Source organism: Geotrypetes seraphini, chromosome 10 (genome assembly GCF_902459505.1).
Source record: "Geotrypetes seraphini chromosome 10, aGeoSer1.1, whole genome shotgun sequence".
Classification (NCBI taxonomy): Eukaryota; Metazoa; Chordata; class Amphibia; order Gymnophiona; family Dermophiidae; genus Geotrypetes; species Geotrypetes seraphini.
Genome location: NC_047093.1, coordinates 144,888,442 through 144,915,536, shown reverse-complemented (window position 1 = coordinate 144,915,536; position 27,095 = coordinate 144,888,442). Strand labels below are relative to the sequence as shown.

Genomic DNA, 27,095 nt, shown 5'->3' with positions numbered 1-27,095 from the left:
ATCTAGGGTAGGACCACTGCGCCAGCTCGTAACACTGAGGACTCAAAGGCAGAGTCTTCCCTTGCAGCTACATCCACTCTAAAAACCTGGAAAATGTATATAGGGCTGCCCTAGAAATCTCAGGGGATACCATCCGAGCTTCTGCCTACAACAAAGCCAAGTTTCTATTGGAATGCACCTTTACGGAAACATAGTAATATGACAGTAGATAGACCTGAACAATCCATCCAGTCTGCCCTATAATTACATGCATTACAATTACAATCTGCCCTATAATTATATGCATTAAATCTTTTTTTTTCTTCTGGGCCACAGACCTCAGAAGTCCACTCGGTACTGTCTTTAGGTTCTAAAGAGTTGCCAGTGAAGCTCACTCTCATCCAAACCATCTCATTTGTAAGATTCAAACCATGAAAGTTTGCCCATTCACATTCTAGTTGGAGATCCCCTGTGTTCATCCCACACTTTTTTGAATTCTGTCATCGTTTTCCTCTCCACCTTCCTCGGGAGGTCAATCCAGGCATCCACCACCCTCTCCATGAAAAAGAATTTTCTAACATTACTCCTAAGTCTACCACAGGTGACTGTTTCCCACAAACAATATATGCTGACGAAATGGCCCTATGAATCCATCTGGAGATTGTGGCCTTGGATGTGGGCGTACCGCGTCTAGCTGGATTTGCACAAAAATAAACGGGTGGGGGGGGGGAACTGACAAAAATAAAGAAATAAGAAGAGCAGCTCAGAAAGAGTCTCCGTCTCACGTTTAGAAGGAAAAAACCGTACGGGGCAGCAGAGCTCTCTGTGAAGGAGATTAAAAAACGAATGGATTCCTTCTGCATAGCTCACGGGCACTGGGATATAACTCACTTGTCCAGAATGACACACCTATTCCACTAGAAATGTGCCCTATCCCCCAATACATTAATCTAGAAAGATGCCCCATCCCTTCTCTCCTGTTTTATGCAGGGAGATGCCAGTCTGGTAAGGAAAATGAAAGAACTACAACTCCCAGCAGACAATGGGGGCACAAGCACTAACGTATCGGCCTGGCCTTGGGGGAAAAAGGCATTTCAATCTTGTTCAGGTTTAGCCACTCTCTGGCATTGCGTCACACATAGATATTCTGGCCAGTGCAGGCGGCTGGTGCTAGGCATCTATCGAAAGAACAGTCGGTCCCAGCCGCTAGAGCCTTGGAAGCTGGCCAGTGACCTTTGGTTTGCCCGCCTGCAGTCATCCAGCCATATATTTACAGGAGGAAATCTACACTGACTGCCTTAGGACTGGTTGTATCTACACACTCTTTCTCTCCAGCATGGCAACCAGATGGGGCATTTGTTCTGCAGGCAAGATCAGCCACGACTTCCTGGTGGCTCTGAAGACTTTACCAGCACACAATCATCAGGTAATGGAGGGAGGAAGGGGAGGTATACAGTACTTCCAAACTAAAACAGGCAGGGTGCCTGGAAATGAGTCATAAAATGCTGGCACTTTAGCATGAAGCTGAGCGATGTCTCTCAGCTGCACACCATGGCAGAAACATAGCCAGAATGCATGCTGCACTCCCAGTTATCACGTAACCCTTTCATTGCTAAATTACTCTGAAGGTGGGAGAAGGGAACTATGATAAGAGAGGTGCATAAATACACGAGGCAAGTCTCTTTCAATTGAAAAGAAACTCCAGAGGGTATGGTATGAAGTTGAGGTGATTAATGCGTGGAACAGTATCCCGGTAGAGGTGGTGGAGACAAAGGCTGTGTCTGAGTTCAAGAAGGCATGGGACAGGCACGTGGGATCTCTTAGGGAGAGGAGGAGATAGTGGTTGCGGATGGGCCACTTGGCTTTAATCTGCTGTAATGTCCAGATTATTTGTGACATTAGAAATGATTCTCAGCATGCACCAACTTGACCTCAATGGTATGAATTCCAACCGCACTTTTCATTTCTGCCATTATGAGACTGGTAATGTAGTCCAACACAAATATTGGGATTTATTAACCAAATATGAATAAAGGAGCCCTACTCCTTAGAGTTGACAATCTAGTCAAAGACAGAGGACAAAGACATGGAGAAAAGGAGCAAGCTAACACCAAAATGCAGTCAGGTTCAGCTTTCCACAACCTCCTCCTGAGAAGAGAGATTCACCCAAGGCAGTGAATGGCAAGTTTTAAAATCAGATACTGTATGTATTTTCTCTATCTGTCCCAATGGGCTCACAAGCTAACTATTGTACCTGGGACAACAGAGGGTTAAGTGACTTGCCCAAGGTCACAGGGATTGAACCCACAACCACAGGGTGCTGAGGCAACAGCTCCAACCACTAGGCCACTCCTCCATTCCACCTTCTCTGACTCTTCCTCTTACAGGCTGTGGTGGTGGCAGCTCGCGACCTCAGTCGTGCTCAGGAATTTGCCAAGCGCCACTCAATCCCAAAAGCGTATGGGTCTTACGAGGAGCTTGCCAAGGACCCCAACATTGGTAAGACCCCCCAAATTATAGGTATCCACTCAAGGATCAACAGTAGATGCCATTTATCTAAGCTGTAGATGGGAGGGGGTGGGTATCCAATTCCTTTTACATTGGTATGGGGCAGTGGTCTCAAACTTGCGGCCCACCAGGTACTATTTTGAGGCCCTCGGTATGTTTATTATAATCACAAAAGTAAAATAAAACAGTTTCTTGATCATATGTCTCTTTAACTATAAGTGACAATATTATTATTAAGACTTAGCTAAGCAGAAAGATTTATAAACTATAAAGAGTTTTACCTCATGCAAAATTGTCATTTCTTTAATAATACATTTTAATAACTTTTTTCTGAGGCCCTCCAAGTACCTACAAATCCAAAATGTGGCCCTGCAAAGGGTTTGAGTTTGAGACTACTGGTTTGGGGGCATACAAGATGTTTGCGCTGTTTTGTTAATCTACAATTGTTCTTTTGCATATGTTTACTGAATACATAATAATTTATAGAAATAAAAAAAGACCCCAAGCCTGACAAACAAAAACCACAGAATCCATAGCTTCAACTGATCTAGTACTGTTGTATCCCCACAAGAGAGATAAATCACATCCCTTTACCAAGTGCCCAAGGGAAAACAGTATCTATCAACAAAGCTTCTAGTCCTCAGTTCTGGTTTCACCAACTCATTTCTCCAAGGAGAGTGGGAAATGAAAACTGTCCCTGGTGGGGCTTGCTGTCTGCTTTGAGCATGACCGATGCCACTGTTGGTCTTGTATCCTGTCTCTCTACTACAGATATCATATATGTTGGGACCTTGCACACCCAACATCGAGACATAGTGCTCCTGTTCCTCCAGGCAAGAAAGAACGTGCTGTGTGAGAAGCCGCTTGCTATGAACGCCAAAGAGGTTAAAGAGTTGGTGACTGCAGCCCGGAAAAACAATGTGTTTCTCATGGAGGTAAGCCTCCTGACCTCACCTTCTCACTGACCCTGACACAGATCAGTCTGATGGGTCATGGAGATGCTGATACAGTCCCATCTAGTCTGAAACTTACAGAGCCACATACTGTCACATGCAGAAAAAGCTCCTTTTTAAAAAACTCTTGATGTGTAGCTGTTACATTACTTCCTCTCCAAGAATTTCTGATCTCATCTCACTCTCACTCACAGGGCCTCTGGACACGCTTCTTCCCAGTCTCAGAGCAGATTAGAGCACTTCTTTTGCAGAAGACCTTAGGAGAGGTGAAACTGGTGAGAGCAGAGTTTGGTAATAGCATCTACCACTTGCCTCGTTTGGTGGAGAAGGAACTAGGGGGAGGAGTCCTCCTGGACATTGGCTGCTACTGCATCCAGTTTGCTTGCATGGTCTTTGGCGGAGAGAAGCCAGAGTCAATCACAGCTACTGGGTTCCAGTATGAAACAGGTAGGTGAGCCACAAGAAGGGATAAAGCTGGATCTCTTCATGTCTAGGCCAGCAGCCAGCTAAGTGGATACTGGTCCAGCAGCTGGTAATTTGAGGTCCTATCTGTCCATTTGACTATCCTCTTTTCACAGGTGTGGAAGAAACTGTGACCATTATCCTACAGTACTCTGGTAAGCGCCAGGCAATTCTCACCAACTCATTCATGGTACCATTACCCAATGAGGCAGCCATCTGCTGCAGTGATGGGATCATCAAGGTGAGCAGAGATCAGGCATCATGTGCCAGAGTAATATTTGCAATTCTACCAAGCGTCTAACCCCCCTAATGTTCTCCTGATTCCCTGTGTTCTCTCATTCTATACCATCTCCCAAGATCCTCCCCAAAACCTAAATTCTTTAGCACTCTCCAGACCGGTAGAGGTTAATCTTTACGAATGGGTATATATCCCAATCATGACCAGCAGGTGAAGACTGAAAACAAAACTGGAATAGTACATAAGAGATACCTTCCCCTATTCCTATCAGTCTTCTTTCAGTCTCCAGCAGGTGTTGAGTGAGCTGTACCCAATTCCCTTGGTAGGGCTGTTGGAATTGGTTTCTAATCTGTTTTTGGCCGGATTCAGCTTGGATGGGTCCTGTTTGGGTGTCCGTCCGACCTCAGGGGTGTTAAACCTGGCAGGTCTTGAGAGGGATCCCTTCCATTTCCTCCACCTTCCCACATTTTTTTAGAAGAGCCTCAGCAGTAAGCCTTACCCCCTAAATCAAGCAAGGCATATTGCTTTGAGAACCTATGGAGTCTTCTGGAAAAAAAAAATCCTTAGGTAGTGCCGGTCTGAAGGATTGCTTTCCTTTCACTTTACTGTATTTTTGTACTAACCGGCACTTTTCTAGCTAGGTCGTGTATGGAGCTGAGCCTTTCTCAGGGGAAATGGGGTACAATTTGGTCCAGACGCGAGGCACTCTTGGCCAGCCTGAAATCTGCTGTTTGGGCCGGTGGTGAAGCTCCATTGGCAGCAGCAGCTGCTGGGCCCAGAGCTCCCTGCCGATAGTGCCTCGTGAGTCGGCAGGGAGCAGTGGGGAGGCCCGGTCTTCTTCCACCGCCCACGGAGAGATTCCTTGACTGCCGACAGTCAGGGTACAAAGGATTCCCTTTCAGCTGATATTTTAACAACTGATGCCGGCTTGCCGGCTTTAGCGGCTGGGACTGCTCAGGCTTCCCAGCCGCTACAGGCCCAGGAGGGGTTGTTTTTGGCGGGAACTTTGCCATTTTCTCTATCTGGCCCCTCCATTTTGTCTGCAACCTCATGTAATCTTCCCCCTGTATTGGAAACACAGGGGCAGGTTTCATCTGGATCTCCTGCTGTGGCAGGGAGTCCCCATGGGACCCCCGGGGTTTTTTTCCCCCGATTTAATTTTTGCTTTGTGCAGAGCCTATTTTCAGGCAGTTGGGGGTCCCACTTGCGCCCAGGGGGTTTCGGGGAGGGGGGGGTGTCCACCGCACCCCCTTTGGCTTTGCCTTCCTCTTCTCCTTTGGCATCCCCTCTTCCAAGCGCCCGTGGGTGCCTTGGGTTGCGGATTGGTGGTCAGAGGAGCGTGTTGGCCTGGTGAGGACCTGGACCCTTTTTTAAGAATTCCAGGATCTTCCTGAGGGGACAGCTGCTGGTGGCGGGGCATTGGGTTTCCCATCTTCCAGCGACAAAGCGTCCATGGTGTGCCTTTTTCAGAGGGATGAGCTCCCAGATCTTTTTAAGGTCTTGGTACTGCATTTTGAGGAAGCACCACCAGAGACCCCGCATGCGGGGGACCCTCTTTTAAGGGGAATCCGTATTGTTTTCCACTCTTTTCCTCTGCATCAAGATTTTCGGGATATTGTACTGGCGCAGTGGAATCCACCAGAGGCGCTGTTTCGGTTAGCGTGTGCCATGGCTCATTGGTATCCCATCCCAACCCTAACTTTAAGGTCGCCAGTGGTGGACGTAGTGGTCTCAGCGATTTCTAAGCGGCATACCGTGCCTGTTGAGGGCAATTTTGCCTTACGGGACTCTGAAGAGCGTAAATTGGAGACCATTCTTAAGCAGAATTTTGATGTCTCTTGCTTTGGGGGTCCAGGTGACTATTTGTGGGGGACTGGTGGCTCGTGCTGTGTTTCGGTGAGCTGAGCGTGTCCTGGATCGTGAGTCTGATGACTGGTCCTTGGTGGATTAGGAGGTTACAAAGATTGAAGTGGCTGCCTTGTTCCTCTCAGCTGCTCTCTGACTTGGTGTAGACATCAGCTACATCTCTGGCTTTTGCAGTGGCCGCACAACGTATCATGGCTTCGCGCTTGGTTGGCGGATGCCGCATCTAAAACTGAACTTGCAAAATTTCCCTTTCGGGGGTCCTTTTTTGGACAGGACTTAGATAAATTGGTTCAGACTCTGCCGGACTCTAAGGTGCCCGTCTCAGGGAGGCACTGCCCATGGGTGTCTGTGGAAGTTCCACAAGTATGGCCCTAGGCGTGGGACTGCTACTTTCCAGGCTTCCGGGTTTTCTCGGCATCGGTTTTATTAGCGCATGCAGTCCTTTCGGGGGGCCCGTCGTGGGGCTGGGAATCCTTCCACCTGTTCCCCCGCTACCCATCCGGCAAACTCGTTGCCGGTGCCCTCTTTAGTTCCAGTGGGTGCCTGGCTGCTTGACCTTTATTCCTGTCCGATCAGTGGGTCCTGGAGGTGGTGCGGGACGGTTATGCTCTGGAGTTTGCCCACTGTGCCAGATCATATCTAGCCTCTTCGTGTCAGGCAGCATGGAAGACGCTGGCCTTTCGCCAGACGCTGCAGTGCTTGCTAGATCTCAACACAATTGTTCCAGTGTCCGCTCAGGAGTGCGGCACTGGCACCAGCAGGTACTCCATTTACTTTGTGGTGCCCATGGAGGGGACCTTTCAGCCTCTCCAAGATTTAAAAAGGGGTCAACAGGGCTCTCAGAATTCTCTTTTTGCATGGAAAAACTGCGGTCTGTCATTCTGGCGGTTCAGTCGGGGGAGTTCCTGACTTCTCTGATGGAGGCCTACTTGCACGTTCCCAATTGGGCCTCCCATCAGCGCTTCCTTCGCTTTGTGATCTTGGGTCAGCACTATCTGTTCTGTGCGCTTCTCTTTGGTTGGCCATGGCTCCCCGGACGTTCACCAGTTAAGGTGGTCGTCGCGGCAGCCTTGCGGTCAGAAGGCATTCTGGTACATCCCTACCTGGACTGGTTGATTCAGTCTTAGTCGTTGCAGGACAGCACCCGGGTTACGGCTCAGGTGGAGTTTCTCCAGTCGGTGGGCTGGGTGGTCAACCTTTCCCAGAGTTGGTTGGTCCCATCTCAGCGTTTGAAGTACCTTGGAGTTCTGTTTGACACCTCCTTGGGGAAGGTCTTCCTTCCAGAGACCCAGGTAAGCAAATTGCAATCTTAGTTTTGTCTCCTTATGGCGTCCCAGTGTCCTCGGGTGCAGGATTTCCTCCAAGTCTTGGAGTCGATGGCGTCCTCTTCAGTTTGCTCTGCTCCGGAGGTTCCTCTGCGAGGCTTGGCGCGCTGTAGTCTTCGATGGTGGCTCCAGACCTCACATCTGGTTCAGGGGACGAGCCTGGATCCACCACAGTGGATGATGCTTCTCACCAATACCAGTCTCCTCAGTTGGGGAGATCAGTGCCTAGGTCACTCAGCTCAGGGCACCTGGTCCACAGAGGAGGCGTCCTGGTCGATCAATGTGTTGGAGACCAGAGCCGTACGTCTGGCGCTGTTAGCCTTCCGCTCCTTCTTGTTGGACAAGTCAGTCAGAGTGCTGTCGAACAATGTCACGGCAGTGGTTTACATCAATCGTCAGGGAGGCACTAAGAGCACTCAGGAAGCGCGGGAGGCGGCTCTGCTCATGCTCTGAGCTGTCGCATCTTCAGGACATCTCGGCCTCCCACATAGCCGGAGTGGAGAATATTCACACGGCCTTCCTCAGTCGTCACACATTAGATCCCAGAGTGGCGTCTCAGCCCGTGGCTTCAGTTGATAGTGCAGTCTTGGGGTCTGCCCCTGATGGCCACGAGTAGCAACGCCAAAATGTCCCTCTTCTTCAGTCATTGCACAGACGGTCAGGATGCTGTAGTTCAATCATGGCCAATGGAGGGGTTGTTGTATGTGTTCTCTCTGTGGCTATTAGTGGGCAGAGTTCTTCGCATCATTCGCAATCCGGGTCTAGTTGTTCTGGTGGCTCCGGATTGGCCTCGATGACCGTGGCACGCGGATCTGGTGAGGCATCTGGTGGCGGATACTCTTCCTCTTGGATGACCTTCTGATGCAGGGTCCCATCTGTTTTATGGCTTGGCTCTTGAATTGGGTCGCCTAGGTAAGAAGGGGTATTCCGATAAAGTAGTCTCTACTCTCTTGGGGTCCTGGAGGCTGTCTACCTCTCGAGCTTATGTGAGGGTTTGACATCTATTTGAGGAGTGGGTGTCATGCGCGTGGAGTGGTCTCTTTTCACGCTTCCCTGCCTACCATCCTAGAATTCTTGCAGGATGGCCTGGAAGGGTTCAGCTTGCGGCCTTGTCAGCCTTTCCTGGGTTGTTGTAAGGTCAGCATTTGACTGCCATTCCTGCTGCAATTTGCTTCTTGCGGGTAGCCAAATAGCTCCAGCCTCCCGATCGACCCTGTTCCATCTTGGAATCTGAATCTGGTTCTTTCAGTGCTAGTGCACCCTCCCTTTGCTCTGTTGGGCACCTGCTCTTTGAAGGACCTAACTCTTAAAGTGGTCTTCTTGGTGGCCATTTCTTCTGCTAGATGTGTTTTCTGAGCTGCAGGCTCTCTCTCGTAGGGCTCCCTTTTGGAGTTTTTCTAGGGAGTGGGTTGTCTTGCGGCCTGTTCCTTCCTTTCTGCCAAAGGTAGTTTCTCCTTTTCCTGTCAATAAGGCAGTGGTCCTCCCAGTATTTGGTAGTCGGGAGGGCTCTTCTGAGCAGAAGTTGCACAAGTTAGATGTCAGTTGGCTTCTTCGCTCTTATGTGTAGAGGACCCAGGAGATCAGGAAATTGGATCATCTCTTTGTTGTTCTCGCAGGTCCTTGTAAGAGGGATGGCGCTTCTAAGGCTACTATTGTGCTTTGGTACATCCCACTCATAAAGATTAACCTCTACTGGTCTGGAGAGTGCTAAAGAAGGAGAAATTAGGTTCTTACCTGCTAATTTAAACAATTGTTTTTTTTAGCTTCTCCAGACTGGTAGAGTAGAGAATGACACGGTGACGGTTTACCCGCGGCCACCGCATTTAAGCCGCGGGTCACCGCCGAAAACGGGGAAGAAAACTAGCAGTCGCTGCGGTGACGGGGACAAGGCCATTCACCGACCGCGGAAACGGTGAACAGGTTTGTCCCCGCGGGCCAATGTACCCCCTTCTAGGAACCGCTATTTACCTGTGTTTCACCGTGCTCCTCATTTGTCAGATCAACCCTTCCTGCCAATCGCAGCAGAAGGGTACCCAACCCCTCCTGCCGGTCCTCCCAATGGCCTCCCCTAAGATCGCTGGCAGGAGGGTACCCAACCCCTCCTGCTGGACCCCCCCCCCAACGAACCCTCCCACCCCGGAACCCCCTTAGTCTTACTTTCCAAGTTGGACCGACAGCTCCTCGCTCGTCTGGCCAGCAGGCCTGCCTCCGTCCAAATGAGGCGGGCCCGCCCCTCCCCTCCCCTGCCTCCCAATGGCCTCCCCTAAGATCGCCGGCAGGAGGGTACCCAACCCCTCCTGCTGGACCCCCCCCCCCAACGAACCCTCCCACCCCGGAACCCCCTTAGTCTTACTTTCCAAGTTGGACCGGACAGCTCCTCGCTCGTCTGGCCAGCAGGCCTGCCTCCGTCCAAATGAGGCGGGCCCGCCCCGCCCCTCCCTAACCTACAGGATCCTAGGGCCTGATTGGCCCAAGCACCTAAGGCCCCTCCTATAGCGGGAGTGGCTTTAGGTGCCTAGACCAATCAGGCCCTAGGATCCTGTGGGTTGGGCAGGGTAGGGGCGGGCCCGCCTCATTTGGACGGAGGCAAGCCTGCTGGCCATACGTGTGAGGAGCCGTCCGGTCCAACTTGGAAAGTAAGACTAAGGGGGTTCCGGGGTGGGAGGGTTCGTTGGGGGGGGGGGGGTCCAGCAGGAGGGGTTGGGTACCCTCCTGCCGGCGATCTTAGGGGAGGCCATTGGGAGGACCGGCAGGAGGGGTTGGGTACCCTTCTGCTGCGATTGTCGGGAGGGCCGTTGGGGGGGTCTACAGGAGGGGTTGGGTGCCCTCCTGCCGTGATCGCTGGGGGGAGGGGAGACTTGCAGCCGTAGCCGCGGTCACTATGCTAATCACAGCAGCATTTAAAGTACATGTCGTGTTTGTTTTTGCATTGCTAGCCCCAGGGGTGGTGGAAGATTAGTGATTGAAAAACTGTATGAAAAATAACTATTTTAAATTTAGTGATCAAAATGTGTCAGTTTTGAGAATTTATATTAATTTTTTCTCTGCGTGTTTTGTTTTTGTATAGTTATTAACTAATATTTAACTAAGTTTTAAAGTTTTAAAGAATGTTTCCTTTATACGTAAATAAAGAAAAGTGAATGGGATTGCAGTGGCGGTGACGGGGCGGTGAATGGGGTGGCAGTGGCGGTGACGGGGCAGTGAAGAGGATGGTGAGACGGGGACGGGGCGGTGACGGGGATGGTGAGACGGGGACGGGGCGGTGACGGGGATGGTGAGACGGGGACGGGGACCAATTTTTTCACCGTGTCATTCTCTATGGTAGAGGTCCCCACTCTGTCTGTTGCGTGGGTAGTTTTGTTTTTTTTGCTGCAGTTCTAGTATTTTTCTAGGGCCGGGGAGAATTGAAAAATAGCAGCTGTGGCTCAGCTGGCAGGACATTTTCTTTCTGGTATTTCTCCTCTGCATTTTCCAACAGCATTTGGGTATGTTAGTTATTACTCCTGTTCGGAGTATTGTTTATTTCTGTTTCCAGTTCTTAGAAACATAGAAAGATGACGGCAGAAAAGGGCCAAGGCCCATCAAGTCTGCCCACTCTATAGACCCTCCCCTTAAGATTAGCCAATGTTTTACCCTGACCCACGTAGGGATCCCACATGGGCGTTCTGCTTGGCTATTCAGCAGACTGATAGGAATAGGGGAAGGTATCTCTTATGTACTACTCCACAGTTTTGTTTTCAGTCTCCACCTGCTGGTCAGGATTGGAATATATACCCACTTGTAAAGATTAACCTCTACCGGTCTGGAGAAGCTAAAAGAAAGTAAATTAGCAGGTAAGAAGCTAATTTATCCTTAAATGACTACTAGGTGCCCTACTCTCCCAAGCTCCTTGCAACGCTGTTTCTCTCTGATCCTAGCCATTTCTGATCCATGCAAATAGACTTAGTGCTAGAATTTTTGTCAGGCTGTCACAAATGCATGTCATAGTCAACATGAGCTTGTGGGAAGGCTAGCAGACTCTTCCTTTCACTCCCAGGTTCCTGGTACAATGTGGTGCCCCACCTCTCTGGTTGTCAATGGAAAGGAGACCAAATATCCCTTGCCCCCTACCACTGAAACAATGAACTTCACCAACAGCACCGGGCTCAGCTACGAAGCAGAACATGTACGCCAGTGTCTTCTAAAAGGTGAGAAAAACACCCAGCTACAGCACAATTTCTGAGGAACGTAAGATGGAAAATGAACAAGCATCTTAACAATTGAACAGACCCCACTGGCTCTCAAAGCTATATAAAGAAAACCAAAAAAACTCTGTGGAGTGACGATGTTCCTAAATGGACTTTATTTGAAAGTATCAAAGTTCCAAAGGTACACTAAAATCATCCACATAAAATAATTCCATCCACATAAAAGTAAATCATCCACATAAGAGCCTTAAAGGACCTAGTCCGCTAGGGATACAGGACCCAACACGGTCCGCGTTTCGACAAAAAGTCTTCTTCAGGGGTCCCTGTGGGTCCTATAAAGGTGTATACGTGGGAAACAATTGTGTGGTGAACCGGAAGTGTCTCCTTTCCTAGTAGCTCATATTTGGAATGGCTTACCCCTCTGTTAAAAAACAAAAGGAATTGACCCCAAAATATCCAGAGAAGAAAATCCATAGAAAACCAAAACAACCCTGTGGCGTGACGATGTTCCTAAATGGACTTTATTTGAAAGTATCAAAGTTCCAAAGGTACACTGAAATCATCCACATAAAAATAGGTTGTCCACTTAAAAGCCTTAAAGGACCTAGTCTACTAGGGTTACAGGACCCAACACAGTCCGCATTTCGACAAAAAGTCTTCTTCGGGTGTCCCTGGGGGGTCTTATAAAGGTTAATACGTGGGAAACAATTGTGTGGTGAGCCGGAAGCGAGACACTGCTTGCGTCCATTTAGGAACATCATCACTCCAGTTTTTTTGGTTTACCCCCTGTTAAGCAGCAGCCTTATTTCTTGTTTTGGAAATACAGGTCCTCCCACCATATTCATAAGAATAGCCATACTGGGTCGGATCAAAGATCCATCTAGCCCAGTATCCTAAACACTTGGCAGAAACCCAAATAGCAACATCTCAGGGTGAGCCATGGCTTTCCCCATTCAGGGGGTTAGGGGCACGCACCCCTTTTGAATACTATAAATTTGAAAATAACTTTATGGCCCTTTTTGCCTTATGGACATCTGCCACTTAGCAGTGACAAACCTGCAGACAGCAGTAGCAAGGATGGCAGCGAGTTGAGCTTTCAAACTGTGGTCATGGCGTTTTATCATTCTCCCCAAGGAACCCTTCAGTCACAGAAAGAAATCACTCAACGCGCTACCCTTGTTACTACCCTGCTCCTAGTAGCAGCTTGGGGTGGGGGGCGAGAAAGAGGAGCCCGAACTACAGACTAGCACAGTTACTTACCGTAACAGGTGTTATCCAGGGACAGCAGGCAGATATTCTTGACTGATGGGTGACGGCACCGATGGAGCCCCGGTACGGACAATTTTAGAGTGATTGCACTCTAAGAACTTGGAAAGTTCTAGCAGGCTGCACCGCGCACGCGCGAGTGCCTTCCCGCCCGACGGAGGTGCGCGGTCCCCAGTTAGGATAAGCCAGCTAAGAAGCCAACCCGGGGAGGAGGGTGGGACGCAAGAATATCTGCCTGTTGTCCCTGGATAAAGCGAAGTTACTTACCTGTAACGGGAGTTCTCCGTGGACAGCAGGATAAGTCAGCCACACTTTTGGTGACGTCATCTACGTTCCCAATTCAGATTTGCTCTCCCAGAGCTCAGGTGAGACTTTAAGAGCCTCATCTGAGCATTTGCAGGTAGCCCTATATATACCTGTGCTGTCCCTCACTAATCCAGTGATTCCCCTAGCTTGAGTCTTATTGCAGTGTCACCCATAGGGGAGGAGGGAGGGTCAGTGTGGCTGACTTATTCTGCTGTCCACGGAGAACTCCCGTTACAGGTAAGTAACTTCGCTTTCTCCATGGACAAGCAGTATAAGTCAGCCCCACTTTTGATGACTCTCCAGCTGCGGAGGGTGTAAGAGGATGGGGTCCCCGTCGGGGATGGTCCCCTCTGCGTCCCCGCTATCTCGCTGCGGTAGGGTGAGGCTGCATAAATGTCAGGTGAGGGACAGAGACAAAGCCCCAGTTACTGAGACCAGTCAGAGGTTATGCATTGTAAACAATAGGAACTTTATGTTGGTCCTTAGAACTGGACCAACACTCCCTTTCTTTTCTTCTTTTTTTTTTTAATCTACCAACATGATGCACGACCTACTCCTACTGGAGTGATGGTCTAGGACATGGCAACTCAACTTCAATGCCAAAAAATGCAAAGTTATGCACCTGGGCAGCCAGAATCCATGCAAGTCTTATACCCTTAATGGCGAGATCCTAGCAAAAACGGTAGCAGAACGAGACTTGGGGGTAATCGTCAGTGAGGACATGAAGTCTGCCAATCAAGTGGAGCAGGCTTCGTCCAAGGCAAGACAAATCATGGGCTGCATACGAAGGGGTTTCATCAGTCGTAAGGCGGAAGTCATTATGCCATTGTATAGATCCATGGTGAGGCCCCACCTGGAATACTGTGTGCAATTCTGGAGGCCGCATTATCGCAAGGATGTGCTGAGACTGGAGTCGGTGCAAAGAATGGCCACCCGGATGGTCTCGGAACTCAAGGATCTACCATACGAAAAACGGCTTGACAAATTACAGCTATACTCGCTCGAGGAGCGCAGAGAGAGGGGGGACATGATCGAGACGTTCAAGTATCTTACGGGCCGCATCGAGGCGGAGGAAGATATCTTCTTTTTCAAGAGTCCCACGACAACAAGAGGGCATCCGTTGAAAATCAGGGGCGGGAAACTACGAGGTGACACCAGGAAATTCTTTTTCACCGAAAGAGTGGTTGATCGCTGGAATAGTCTTCCACTACAGGTGATTGAGGCCAGCAGCGTGCCTGATTTTAAGGCCAAATGGGATCGGCACATGGGATCTATTCACAGGGCAAAGGTAGGGGAGGGACATTAAGGTGGGCAGACTAGATGGGCCGTGGGCTCTTATCTGCCGTCTATTTCTATGTTTCTATGTAACATGGTAGAGTATGTATCTCAATAACAGATAGCGATTATAACAAATATATGTCACCAACGTGGTGTTTGAGTAACACTTTTTTTTTTTTTGATTGTGCAAATTGTGCCAACATAGCAGAATATAAGCTGTCTAAAAATCTCTTCTGTCTGATTCAGACAGATCAGATAGTCCTGTTCATCTAGTCCAGGTATTGGTGTCTTTTGCTGTGTCTGTTTTGGTCACCATTCGTAGTATGTTGAGACCAAAGTCATTGGAGGTCTGTTTTCGGGCGATCCAGGCAATAGTGTGTGGGGTAGACCATGTGGCTGCTCTGCAAACGTTCTGAAGTGGCGTGTTGCTGAGGTTTGCCAATGTTGCAGCCATGGCTCTTAGTTGGTGTGCTGTGGTATTTCTCTCAAGGATCACTCCCTCTTGCTCGTAGCAGGAGGCAATGCAGTTTGAGATCCAGTTGGATATAGTGCGTTTCCCCACTGGTGTTCCTGGCTTGTTGGGGTCAAAGGAGACAAATAGTTGTACTGCCTTTCGCCAGTGTTGTGTTCGTTAAATGTATAGGCGAACTGCACGGGTGCAGTCCAAGATGTGTAGGAGTTGTTCCGTGCTGTTGATATGTGGTTCCGGGCAGAAGGAGGGGAGCACTATCAATTTGGTTTACATGGAAAGATGAGACTACCTTAGATAGGAACTTTGGATGAGTTCTCAGCACTGCGTGATCATGAAGGATCTGTGTCTGGTGGGTATGTCACCAGGGCCTGTAGCTCGCTGATACGCCTTGCTGATGTGATGGCAATGAGCAAGACTACTTTCCAGGTGATGAATTTGATTGGTGCATCCTCCAATGGCTCGAAGGGGTGTGCTGTTACCCTGCGGAGATGCCCAGGTCCCACGCTGGCAGTGGTTGGGGGGGTGCAGGTTTATAAGCCCTTTCATGAATTTGGACACTAGTGGGTGTGTGGCTAGGGTCCTGTCCTCAATGCGGTTGCGGAACGCTGATATAGCGCTCAAGTGGACTCTTATGGAGAATGTTTTCAGGCCTGCTGTGGATAAGTCAAGTAAGTATTGGAATACTACTGGGACCTGGCGGGTGAGTGGATCTTCTCCTTTCGAGACACACCATATGTGGAATCTTTTCCACTTGAGCCTGTATGATTTCCTGGTTGCTGAGCGTCTGGCTGCTCGCAGTACCTCAGTCACCCTGGTTGATATGTGGAAAGGGTCCAGGATTAGCTTTTCAACGTCCATGCTGTCAGTGTTAGTGCTTTCAATCTGGGATGCAGAGTTTGTCCCTGGTCCTGGGTGATGAGGTCTGGTCGCAGCGGTAGACTGATTGGCAGCTGTGCCGACATCTGGTATAGGCAGGGGAACCACCTGTCTCGGCCAGTGGGGCGCAATGAAGATCACTGTGGCTGCTTCCTGCCTGATCTTCTGTAGCACTCTGTGGATGAGTGGTATGGGGGGAAAAGCATAGAGCAGGCGTTCCCCCCAATGTATGGAGAAAGCGTCCCTGGTTTGACTGTATTGTGTCGGTCTTTTGGAGCAGAATTGAGGGCACTTCTTGTTGTCCTCTGCGGCAAGGAGGCCCCTTGTTGGGAGGCCCCATTTGTGGAAGAGATCCTGGGCTATCTCCGGATGGAGGGACCATTCGTGGGGGTCCAGCTTTCTGCTGAGGCTGTCCACCAGGGCGTTGTTCAGGCTCGGGAGGTAGGTGGCATGAATGAGAGTATTGGTTGATAAAGCAAATGTCCAGATTTTTTTGGGCTTCCCTGCAGAGGGTGAGTGAGCCCGTGCCTCCCTGCTTGTTGATAAAGAACATTGCCACCTGATTGTCTGTCTGGATCAGTAAGATCTTGTTGGAGATCCAGGGAGCAAAGGCTTGTAGGGTATTCCCAATTGCCCTGAGTTCTAGCGGGTTGATGTGTTGTTTGGCCTCGGAAGGTGGCCAGGGGTTCTCAGATGGAGGAGGTGGGCTCCCCACCCCTGTTTTGAGGCATCTGTGGTGAGTGTCAGTTGGTGTTGTGGCTGCTGGAAAAGCTTGCCCGTGTACAAATTCTGTTGTTGTGTCCACCACTTGAGGTTGTTGTGAATTTTCTGATCCATTGGGCTCTGAGACAGAGGCTGTGTGTTGGTTCCAATTCTTTCTGAGGAACCACTGAAGGGGTCGCATGTGGAGTTTGGTATGTGGGACAACATGCATGGAGGCTGCTTGATGGCCCAGGAGGCGTAGTATTGTTCTTGCTGTGAATGTGTGTCTCTCTGATATTTGCTGAACCAGTTTTTTGTATTGCTTGTCCCCTTGAGTGGGGCAGAAAAGCTGCATTCAGGGGCGTGCAGATCCTTGCCCCAATGAATTCTATTGATTATGCTGGTTGTAGCACGGATTTTTTGGTGTTTACCCCTGGGATTGCAGGAGTGACATCGTTGTATTGACTGCTGTTGTCGTTTTCCAGGCTGATGGACCCCCCAGCAGCCAGTGGTCCAGGTAAGGGAACACGCATATGGCGCTCTTGCGGAGGTGTGCCGCTGCTACCATGACATATTTTGTGAAGACTCTCAGTGCAGAGGAGAGTCCAAAGGGGCATGACCCTGTATTGAAAGTACTGGGTTTGGGTCCTGAACCGCAGAAACATTCCTTGGGAGGAGTGCATAGGGATGTGTGAATACGCATCTTGGAGGTCCAGTGAAGCCAGCCAGTCGTCCTTTTGAATTAGTTGTAGGATTGTTGTTAAGGAGTGCATACGAAATTTCTCCTTGGTTACATACTTGTTTAGGCCTCGTAGGTCTAGGATGGGTCTGAACCCTCCTGTCTTTTTGGGGATGAGAAAATAGTGGGAGTAGAACCCTTGGTTGTACTATGACTTGGATACTGGTTCTATTGCTCTTGCTTGAAGGAGAGCTTTGATTTCTCTGAGGATGAGTTCTTTGGTGGGTTGGCTGGCGTTTTTCTGTTGTTATCTTCTCCCAGGCTTTGTTGAATGCGGAGAGGCGGCCCCTAACAGGGGTGGAGGGCCTTGTTGATGAGTCAAAAGCTAGGCCCGGCTTTTGCAGTGGTGGAAGTAGCTGGCTTCTGCTGTTTTCCCTCCCTCTGACGCTGCCTTTGCTAGTAAGGGGCGCTGCAGGGTTGTGCTTTCTGTCTGTGGGACGGCCCTCGTCAGGTTGTCGAAACGCCTTACGGTGTTATTTTGTCGGCAATAGTGGTTGGTGCTATGCCGCCTTGGTGCCGGGGTTTTTACGAAGCCATCTGAGGAGAGGGTTTGGAGAGTTGTGCAATTGGCTTTCATTATGTCCACTGTTTCCGTGACTTTGTCTCCGAATAAGTTCTCCCCTGAGCAAGGTGCATCTGCGATATGCTCATGGGTGTCCTCGTGTAGGCCCGATGCCTGCAGCCATGCCAGGTGTCTGGATGCTATGGCCACTCCGGCCGTATGTTTCAAATGCGTCAAAAATCGCTTTTATCATGTTTTCCGCATTCCTCCATTTCCTGTAATATGGGGGCTATGCAGGCTTTTCCCTCGGGGTGTAGCGTGTCTAGGGTTTCCTCTATTTTCCTCCGGAGGGCATCATTGTACAGGGTAAGGTGGAACAGGTGAGTCAATTTTGGCATTCAGTATGGAGCCATGGTGGACCTTTTTGGCGGTAGCGTCCAGGGTCCTGTGTTCTTTGCCCGGAGGGTCGTTGACCTGCAGGCGGTTGCTCTTAACTTTCTTAAGGGCACTTTCTACTATGATGGACTGGTGAGGGAGCTGTGGTTTGTCAAAGCCCAGTGCCTCACTGATCTGGTATTTTTTGGTCTAGCCTTCTGGACACGGCCGGGCCTGACCGTGGGGTTTTCCGGATCTGGTCCTGGTCCTGGCAATCTAGTAGCATTCTGTGAGCTGGTAGTGCGGCTATGGCCTTTTGCAACTTTAGGTATTTCAGCAGTCCTGGTGCTTCTTCTGTCGCCTCTAGCTCCTGTACTGGGGTGAGTGCCAGCTTGGAAACTACCTTCTGGAGGAACTTTGGATAAGTGAGGTCCTCCGCCGGCATGTCGGACTGTGTTGTCCCAGACGCGTGCTCTGTGTCTGGGGTGTCTTGGGTTGTTGATGTGTGTGGGCTGCCCCGTGTTGAAGCATAGCTTTGCTGGTAGTGCCCACTGCGTTCGGAGGCATAGCCGTCTGTGGCTGGAGAGTGTGATGCGGCTGTCTCCATGTTGCCGGTGGTTGCAGTGTCTGCTCTGCATTCGGTGCTGAGCTCTTGCTCTGCGCCCTTTGCCCGGAGAGTTGCTGTGCGATGAATCTGTTGAAAAAGTTGAACAATTGTCTGTGAGCGGTAGGAGTGGTCAGTTGGCGTGGCTGGATGTTGGGATCTGCGGCCAATGTGGGTGGTCAGCCCGCTGATGGGGTCTGCCCCTGGTCCCGCGATCTTTCGACCTTCTGCGCCTCCGCCGTCTTGGTGAGGCTGCTGCTGATGATGAAGAGGAGGGGGAGGAAGATGTTCTGTCTCCTTCATGTTCCCTCCTTGCAGGTTCTGGTGTGTTGGCTCCTGTGAGGCACATTGTCCTGTCCCTTTAGGTGTGCAGAGTTCTTTTCCATGCTTGCAAAGGCACTGTCTGTATCCAGGCTTGCCTTTTGAGGTGTCTGTGCTTTTAAGGGGGCGGGGCCCAGTGCACTGATATCATCCTGGGATGAGATCGAGGCAGTTTGAATCTCGGGGCTGGATTCGATGGCCGCATGGCTTCGATTTTGAAATCGGAGCAGTCCCGAGTTGGTGCAGCTGGAATGGCCGGCGGAGGGGATAGGAGACCCTCAGCCGTTTTTTCCACTGTCTGCACTTCTATGCTCTACCCTAGGCCATGGAGCAGCCGTCGGGGAGCTATCCTGTAGTCGGAAAGTTTCAGGAGCAGTCTACTCTGTTTTTGCTGGGTTTCCTGAGGCAGCAGGTAAGCAGGGGCTGGTTTTTGGCTGCATTTTTTTTTTTTCTTCCTTCGCTGGTCTTCCCCCATGGTGTGCAGCTTTTGGAGCCGATTTCTTCTAGCCCTCTGAGACATTTTTAGGCACTGAGGACAGGCTGCCATGAGGTGTGCTTCTCCTAGGCAATGGACACACACCTCATGGGGGTCCAAGGAGCTCCTTTTTCGTTTGCAGTCCGGGCACTTCTTGAAACCTGGTTTTCCTGCAGGCTTTTCGTTTTTGTTTTGCCATTCTTCTTCTTTTCTTTCTTTCTGGGTTTTTTGTTGTTGTTTTTTGTTTTGAATGGAGAGCTGTGATCCGTCCGTTTGGGAAGAGCGGATTAACTAAACTGGATTAGTGAGGGACAGCACAGGTATATATAGGGCTACCTGCACATGCTCAGATGAGGCTCCTAAAGTCTCACCTGAGCTCTGGGAGAGCAAATCCGAATTGGGAACGTAGATGACGTCACCAAAAGTGGGGCTGACTTATACTGCTTGTCCATGGAGAACACCTGTTACGGTAAGTAACTGTGCTTTATCCCAGGACAAGCAGGCAGCATATTCTTGACTGATTGGTGACCTCCAAGCTAACAAAAAGAGGGATGGAGGGAAGGTTGGCCATTAGGAAAACAAATTTTGCAAAACAGATTGGCCGAAGTGTCCATCTCGTCTGGAGAATGCATCCAGACAATAATGAGATGTAAAAGTATGAACTGAGGACCACATAGCAGCCTTGCAGATTTCCTCAATAGAAGTGGAACGGAGGAAAGCCATAGATGCTGCCATAGCTCTAACTCTATGGGCCGTGACAGAACCTTCCAGTGTCAGTCCGGACTGAGCATAACAGAATGAAATGCACGCTGCAAGCCAATTTGACAACATACGTTTAGAAACAGGACGTCCCAATTTATTCGGATCAAAGGACAGAAAGAGATGTGGAGATGATCTGTGGGGCTTAGTACGGTCTAAATAGTAAGCTAAAGCCCGCTTACAGTCCAAAGTATGTAGAGCCTGTTCTCCAGAATGAGAGTGAGGTTTCGGAAAGAAGACAGGCAGAACAATGGATTGGTTGAGATGGAATTCAGAGACAACCTTAGGGAGAAACTTTGGATGTGTACGCAGAACCACCTTATCATGATGAAAGACAGTAAAAGGTGGATCCGCAACTAGTGCATGTAGCTCACTGACCCTCCTGGCAGAGGTAAGAGCAATAAGGAAGACCACTTTCCAAGTGAGAAACTTGAAAGGAGACGTAGCCAAAGGTTCAAATGGAGGCTTCATTAAGGCGAAGAGAACCACATTGAGATCCCAGACTACAGGAGAAGCTTTAAGAGGTGGTTTCACATTGAAAAGACCCCGCATGAATCTGGAAACCAAAGGATGAGCTGAAAGAAGTTTTCCATGAACTGGCTCATGAAAAGCAGCAATAGCACTGAGATGGACTCTGATGGAAGTAGACTTGAGACCAGAGTCAGACAAAGAAAGAAGATAATCCAACAAGGTCTCAACTGCAAGGGAAGTGGGATCATGATGATGAAGAAGACACCAGGAAGAAAATCTTGTCCACTTCTGATGGTAACACTGCAGAGTGGCCGGTTTCCTGGAGGCATCCAGAATAGAACGAACGGGCTGAGACAAAAGAGTATCAGTTGAAGTCAGCCCGAGAGATACCAAGCTGTCAGGTGCAGAGACTGGAGGTTGGGATGCAGAAGAGTCTCCTGATGCTGTGTAAGCAGAGAAGGAAACAGAGGAAGAAGAATAGGCTCCCTGGAACTGAGTTGAAGTAGAAGGGAGAACCAATGTTGCCTGGGCCATCGTGGAGCGATGAGAATCATGGTGGCCTGTTCCCTCTTGAGCTTGAACAAGGTTCGTAACATGAGAGGCAGCGGAGGGAAAGCATACAGGAACAGAATGGACCAATCGAGGAGAAATGCATCCGCTGCCAGACGGTGAGGAGAGTAGAGTCTGGAGCAGAAGAGGGGCAGCTGGTGATTGTGAGGAGCTGCAAAGAGGTCTATCTGAGGAGTGCCCCACTGAGTGAAGATGGACTGTAGAGTTAAAGGATCGAGAGTCCACTCGTGAGGCTGGAGAATTCTGCTGAGATTGTCCGCTAAGGAATTCTGTTCTCCCTGAATGTAGATAGCTTTCAGGAATAATTGGTGAGCTGTGGCCCAAGCCCAAATCTTCTGGGCTTCCTGGCACAAGAGGCGAGAGCCTGTTCCACCCTGCTTGTTGATGTAGTACATCGCAACTTGATTGTCTGTGCACAGTAGTAGGATTTGAGGAAAGAGATTTTGGAAGGCCTTGAGGGCATAAAACATTGCTCTTAGTTCCAGGAAATTGATGTGATGCTTCTTTTCCTGGGCTGTCCAAAGGCCTTGAGTTTGGAACTCGTTCAAATGAGCTCCCCAGGCATAAGGGGAGGCGTCGGTGGTGATGACAAGTTGATGAGGAGGTAAATGGAACAGAAGACCTCTGGAGAGATTTGAGGATATCAACCACCATTGTAGAGATTGATGAAGAGATGATGTCACAAATATGTTTCGTGAGTAAGGATCCGTTGCTTGGGACCACTGGGTAGCTAGGGTCCACTGAGGAGTGCGCAGGTGAAGACATGCGAAGGGTGTGACATGAACTGTCGAGGCCACGTGACCCAAAAGTATCATCATTTGCTTGGCCGGGATGGAACGTTGTGGAAGCACCTGCTAACATAAGAGATTGAAGAGTTTGAAGACGGTTGGACGGCAGTAACGCTCTCATGAGGACTGTGTCCAGCACCGCTCCAATGAATTGGAGTCTCTGAGTGGGGATGAGATGAGATTTGGGTAGATTGATCTCGAACCCCAGAAGTTGTAGAAACAGGATGGTTTGGTTGGTGGCCAGGAGCACTGTCTGAGAGGAAGTGGCCTTGATTAACCAGTCGTCCAGGTAAGGAAAGACCTGAAGGTGGTGAGAGCGTAGAAAGGCAGCCACCACAATCAGACATTTGGTGAACACTCTTGGAGAGGAGGCAAGACCGAAGGGCAGCACCTTGTATTGGTAATGACAATGATTGATCATGAAGCGGAGGTACTGTCTGGAGGCCAGATTGACTGGTATGTGAGTATATGCCTCTTTGAGATCGAGGGAGCATAGCCAGTCGCCTTGAGTGAGAAGGGGGTAAAGAGTGGCCAAAGAGAGCATCCTGAATTTCTCTTTGACCAAGCATTTGTTGAGATCGCGAAGATCTAGGATGGGTCTGAGATCTCCTGTTTTTTTGGGGACCAGAAAATAACGGGAGTAGAATCCCTGCCCCTTTTGATCTAGAGGAACTTCCTCTATGGCGTTCAGAAGGAGGAGGGATTGAACCTCTTGAAGAAGGAAGGAAGACTGAGGAGTGTTCAAAGCAGACTCTCTTGGCAGACTTTGGGTAGGAAGAGTCTGAAAGTTGAGAGAATAGCCGTGGCGGATGATGTTGAGGACCCACTGATCCGAGGTGATGATTTCCCAACGGCTGATGTAAAAAGCAAGACGTCCTCCTATGGGTCATGGAAGATGGGTAGATGGTAGAACACTGGCTATGCCCTGGAGAACCAAGTCAAAAGGGTTGGGTAGACTTTTGTGGTGGAGGAGGCTTTACCTGTTGTTGCTGTGCTGGCCTAGGAGTTTGCCGTTGTTGTTGGCGCTGACGTCTAGGCTGTTGAGGAGCCGGTGGCAAAGGACGAGCCACATAGCGGAGTTGGTAGGCCGATTGTTGCCGAAAAGGCCGGGCAGGTGGGGTCTTCTTTTTAGTTTTTAGGAGAGTATCCCACCTAGTCTCATGGGCAGAGAGTTTTTGCGTAGTGGAGTCCATGGATTCTCCAAAGAGCTCATCGCCTAGGCAAGGAGCATTAGCTAGGCAATCTTGATGGTTGACATCAAGTTCTGAGACTCTGAGCCAAGCCAGACGACGCATGGCAACAGACATGGCCGTGGCTCGCGAGGTCAGTTCAAATGTGTCGTAGATCGACCGGACCATGAATTTCCGAAGCTGTAGAAGAGAGGAAGAACATTGGCGAAAGGCAGATTTCTTGCGGTCAGGGAGGTACTTTTCAAAAGCAGTCAGATTTTGAATGAGATGATGCAGATAAAAAGAAAAATGAAAGGCATAATTCCCTGACCTGTTAGCCAACTTCGCATTCTGGTACAACCTTTTGCCAAATTTATCCATGGCCTTACCTTCTCTGCCAGGAGGGACTGAGGCATACACACTAGCTCCTGTGGATTTTTTAAGTATGGATTCCACTAAAAGAGACTCATGTGGAAGTTATGGTTTGCCAAAACCAGGAATGGGGATGACTTTATATAAGGAGTCCAATTTACGAGGGGCTCCTGGGATGGTCAAAGGTGTCTCCAGATTCTTGTAAAGTCTCTCTCAAAATATCGTGGAGGGGTAATTTCAGAAATTCCCTTGGAGGCTGGTCAAAATCCAGTGCATCAAGGAACGCTTTGGATTTTTTGGACTCAGCCTCCAAGGGAATAGAAAGAGATTCATACATCTCTTTCAAGAAAGAGGTGAAAGAGGTAGCATCTGGCTTAAGAGGATGGATCTAAAACAGAAGGATCCTCGTCACCCGATGAACACTCCCCCTCAGAGAGAAGAGGCTCTTCGGAGTCACCCCACAGATCAGGATCCCTAACTTGAAAGCTGTGATCCCGGGACTCCGGTGTGGAGGGTTCCAGGTGTCGGGTTTTGTGTGTCGACTTACCCGACCTCAGAGAAGCGGTACTGGGAGATGTTAAGGGCTGTATCGGTGCCGAAGTTTGCACAGCCTGGTGTAGAGATCTCGGTTCCGGTGCCAGGATCGGCATGGAGACCGAGGAAGCAGAATGTACCGGTACCGACAAAGTGGACGCGGACAATAGAGGCTGCTCCACTGTCGGTACTGGTGGCTCAGACCGGGACTGGAAGGTTTAGTGTCAATAAAGCAGGAAGGAGCTGTTGCAACTGCTCCTTAAGTTGCATCTGCAGGACGGCAGCAATCCGCTTGTCCAGCGAAGGCACTGGTACCGCTTTTTTCTTCTGCGGTACCTGTGGTGCCGCTTGACGCCCCGAGGTTGAGGAACCCGAGGACGAGGGGCTCACCTCAATCGGGGCGGAACGCTTCCGCGGGCGCCTTGAGGTCGGCAGGACTGGGCTCGCTGCTACTGAGACCGGAGGACGCTCCAGCGGGGAAGGCTTCTTAGCTGGCTTACCTGAAGGATGCAACGCCGGTGCGGTGTCGACGAGGTGGGTGCCGACTGAGACGGGGCCGATGTCGGTGCCGTAGGTTCGGACATATCGGCACCAAATAACAACCGTCGTTGGATTTGACGGTTTTTCAAAGTCCGTTTTTTTAAAGTGGCACAGCGGGTGCAGGTGGACGCCCGATGGTCTGGACCCAGACACTGTAAGCACCAGTTGTGCGGGTCGGTGAGAGAAATGGGCTGTGCACACTGCTGGCACTTCTTAAACCCGGGTTGGGGGGGCATGAACGTAAAAACGGCTTCTGCCAAATCGAAGGCCGAGGCCTCGATGGTGGCAACAGGCCCCGCTGGGGCGAACCGAAAAAAACGTAAAGTTTTTTTTTTTTTTAAATCAAAAAAAGAACAAAAGAAAAAGAGGAAAAAAGATTTCCTGAAGGTTTACGCGAGCGGGAAGCGAAGAAAAAATTATTTTCAACAGCCGTTGAAAAGGACGCGTCTTCTTAGCTCCGCGGAAACTAAGAAACTGGGGACTGCGCGCCTCCGTCGGGCGGAAAGGCACTCGCGCGTGCGCGGTGCTAGAACTTTCCAAGTTCTTAGAGTGCAATCACTCTAAAATTGTCCGTACTGGGGCTCTGTCAGTGCCATCACCCATCAGTCAAGAATATGCTGCCTGCTTGTCCTGGGATAATTCATGTTTCCACTGCACCCATGTGCCAAGCGCCTGCAGGCTTCTCCTTCATCTGGCTCTGCTACTCCTCAGTTCCCTTGGGGATGGCGGATACAGGCATATGGAGGCTTCAGCCAGAAAAGTGTGGGGTAAGGAGAAGGCATTGATTACTTTTGTTTGTGAGCACGGGTGGTGGTGGTCACTCCAGGTAGAAAACTGGCTGAGTTGGAGAAGAGAAGGGGTAGTTTTAGGTGAGGGCACAAGTCACCGGCCACATTTCAAATATAGCAATTTCTTCAGATCTGTCTGCATGCTGCTATGGCTCTCGAATGCCAAACCTGCAAATATGGGAGACTTGTAGTTAAAAACCTCTCGTTTCCTAATATCTATAGTGCAGGATAGCTGGTTTTGAATGGATTGCTGTCTTATTTGGTACTTCCTGGTTCATCTTTTATAAACTCTTGTGAAATGTTACCGGTTTAGATTGTTTATAATGCCACTACTGGATGTATGCAATGCTATATAATAAGTGTTTAGATAAAGCTTAACTTCTAAATGGCTACCTGGAAGGAGGTGATAAGGCAACTCAGTCATAAGAAGTGTCAGCAGTGAAGTGGAATTTGGCAACGCTAATGGCCTTAGGAGTTACTTTCTTTCCCTTACCTACCCATTAAGATAAGCGAACACTAATAGTTTTGCAGTACTGCATTTCTTACATGTGGGCTCCTACTAATCACCAGGGCTGTGAAGTCAATACACCAATCAACGATGACGTCTGGTTTTTATTGCATGACTGATTAATAGGCTTTAAATTTTTTTTTCTGGCCTAAAGTACTTGTAAATATAACATTTACCTGTACTTTATATTCAGGATAAAAAGTACAAAATGCATTTTGGCATTGGTGGAACCAGTTGCATCAGTTGGCCATCTGGGAGGCGTGAGATGCCAGAGGGGCTAGGAAGCAAAAGATGCTGTTCTTGAATATATGGGAGCCAGATCTATAAGCCTTGCATCCAAAGGGCCGCAATGCAGTCTTAAGATGGGTGTCCTAATCTGGGCGCTCAGTTAGTTGGGCTGGGAGTACTGGTGAGTATAGGTGGGATGGGGCAAAGAGTACCATTGCGGGGGAGGTGAGGGGTATTGAACGATTCTGGCACTTAGTTACGGTTGGGATCAGTGGGTATAGGTAGGGGAAGGGGTAGTGTGGCATCTTTGGGGCTCATAAGAGTCCAGGGCCTCTGGGTGCTTTCAGCTGCTTTATTCTCGCTCGCCCTATGTAGAGTAGGATGGGGGGAGTTTGGTAGCTGTTACTTTTCTTCTGTACCTGCTTGATATTTTATTGTATATGATGCATCATTGTTTGTACTGTGCACCCTTGGGGTGCCCTGGCATTGTCTTTGTTATTTACCTGGGTGCTGAGATACATTTAAAACAGAGGGTGCCACAGACTCGGCTGCTTTTCCATTATAATAATTTTTTTCCTTTGTGCTCACAGGACTAAAGGAAAGTCCCATCCTGAGCCTGGCAGACAGCGAACTAGTGGCTTACATCATAGATGAAGCTCGCAAACAACTAGGAGACATCCCTTCAAAATAAGGTTCAGTGGAGGAAGAAATGCCCTACTCCAGCAGTTCTACCTCACCCACTTGTACCGAAACCTGAAGCAGCACTCCAAGCCCTGCACAAATCGATTCAAAATCAGTTAGTTTTGTGGGCCGAGCAGAACAGATTATTTCCACATGCAGCCCAAACAAGGAAGATTACTACTTTGAAAACCAGCACCTGCCTAGTCTTTTTGAATAATAAAAGCTCTATTTTACATATAGTTCCAGTATCTGC

General features: G+C 49.5%; 1 protein-coding gene across 2 annotated transcripts; it reads left to right on the top strand.

Moving 5' to 3' along the window:
• Nucleotides 1-1,123: 1,123 nt before the first annotated feature.
• On the top strand, nt 1,124-27,081 carry DHDH (dihydrodiol dehydrogenase). 2 transcript variants are annotated; one of them, XM_033960775.1, is made up of 7 exons: nt 1,126-1,405; nt 2,367-2,478; nt 3,259-3,422; nt 3,635-3,887; nt 4,019-4,143; nt 11,368-11,518; nt 26,752-27,081. In XM_033960775.1, exons 1-7 carry the CDS (start codon nt 1,316-1,318, stop codon nt 26,850-26,852), a joined length of 996 nt encoding a protein of 331 aa, XP_033816666.1. In that variant the 5' UTR covers nt 1,126-1,315; the 3' UTR covers nt 26,853-27,081. The 2 variants fall into 2 exon arrangements, with proteins under 2 accessions (XP_033816667.1, XP_033816666.1); XM_033960776.1 differs by lacking the exon at nt 2,367-2,478 and having other exon boundaries at nt 1,124-1,405.
• Nucleotides 27,082-27,095: the final 14 nt, after the last annotated feature.

Bases quoted from the DNA above. Each gene is read 5' to 3' on its own strand.
- DHDH (XM_033960775.1), top strand. From the start codon at position 1,316: ATGGCAACCAGATGGGGCATTTGTTCTGCAGGCAAGATCAGCCACGAC. The intron at 1,406-2,366 runs GTAATGGAGGGA...TTCCTCTTACAG, and splicing joins TACCAGCACACAATCATCAG to GCTGTGGTGGTGGCAGCTCG. The intron at 4,144-11,367 runs GTGAGCAGAGAT...TTTCACTCCCAG, and splicing joins GCAGTGATGGGATCATCAAG to GTTCCTGGTACAATGTGGTG.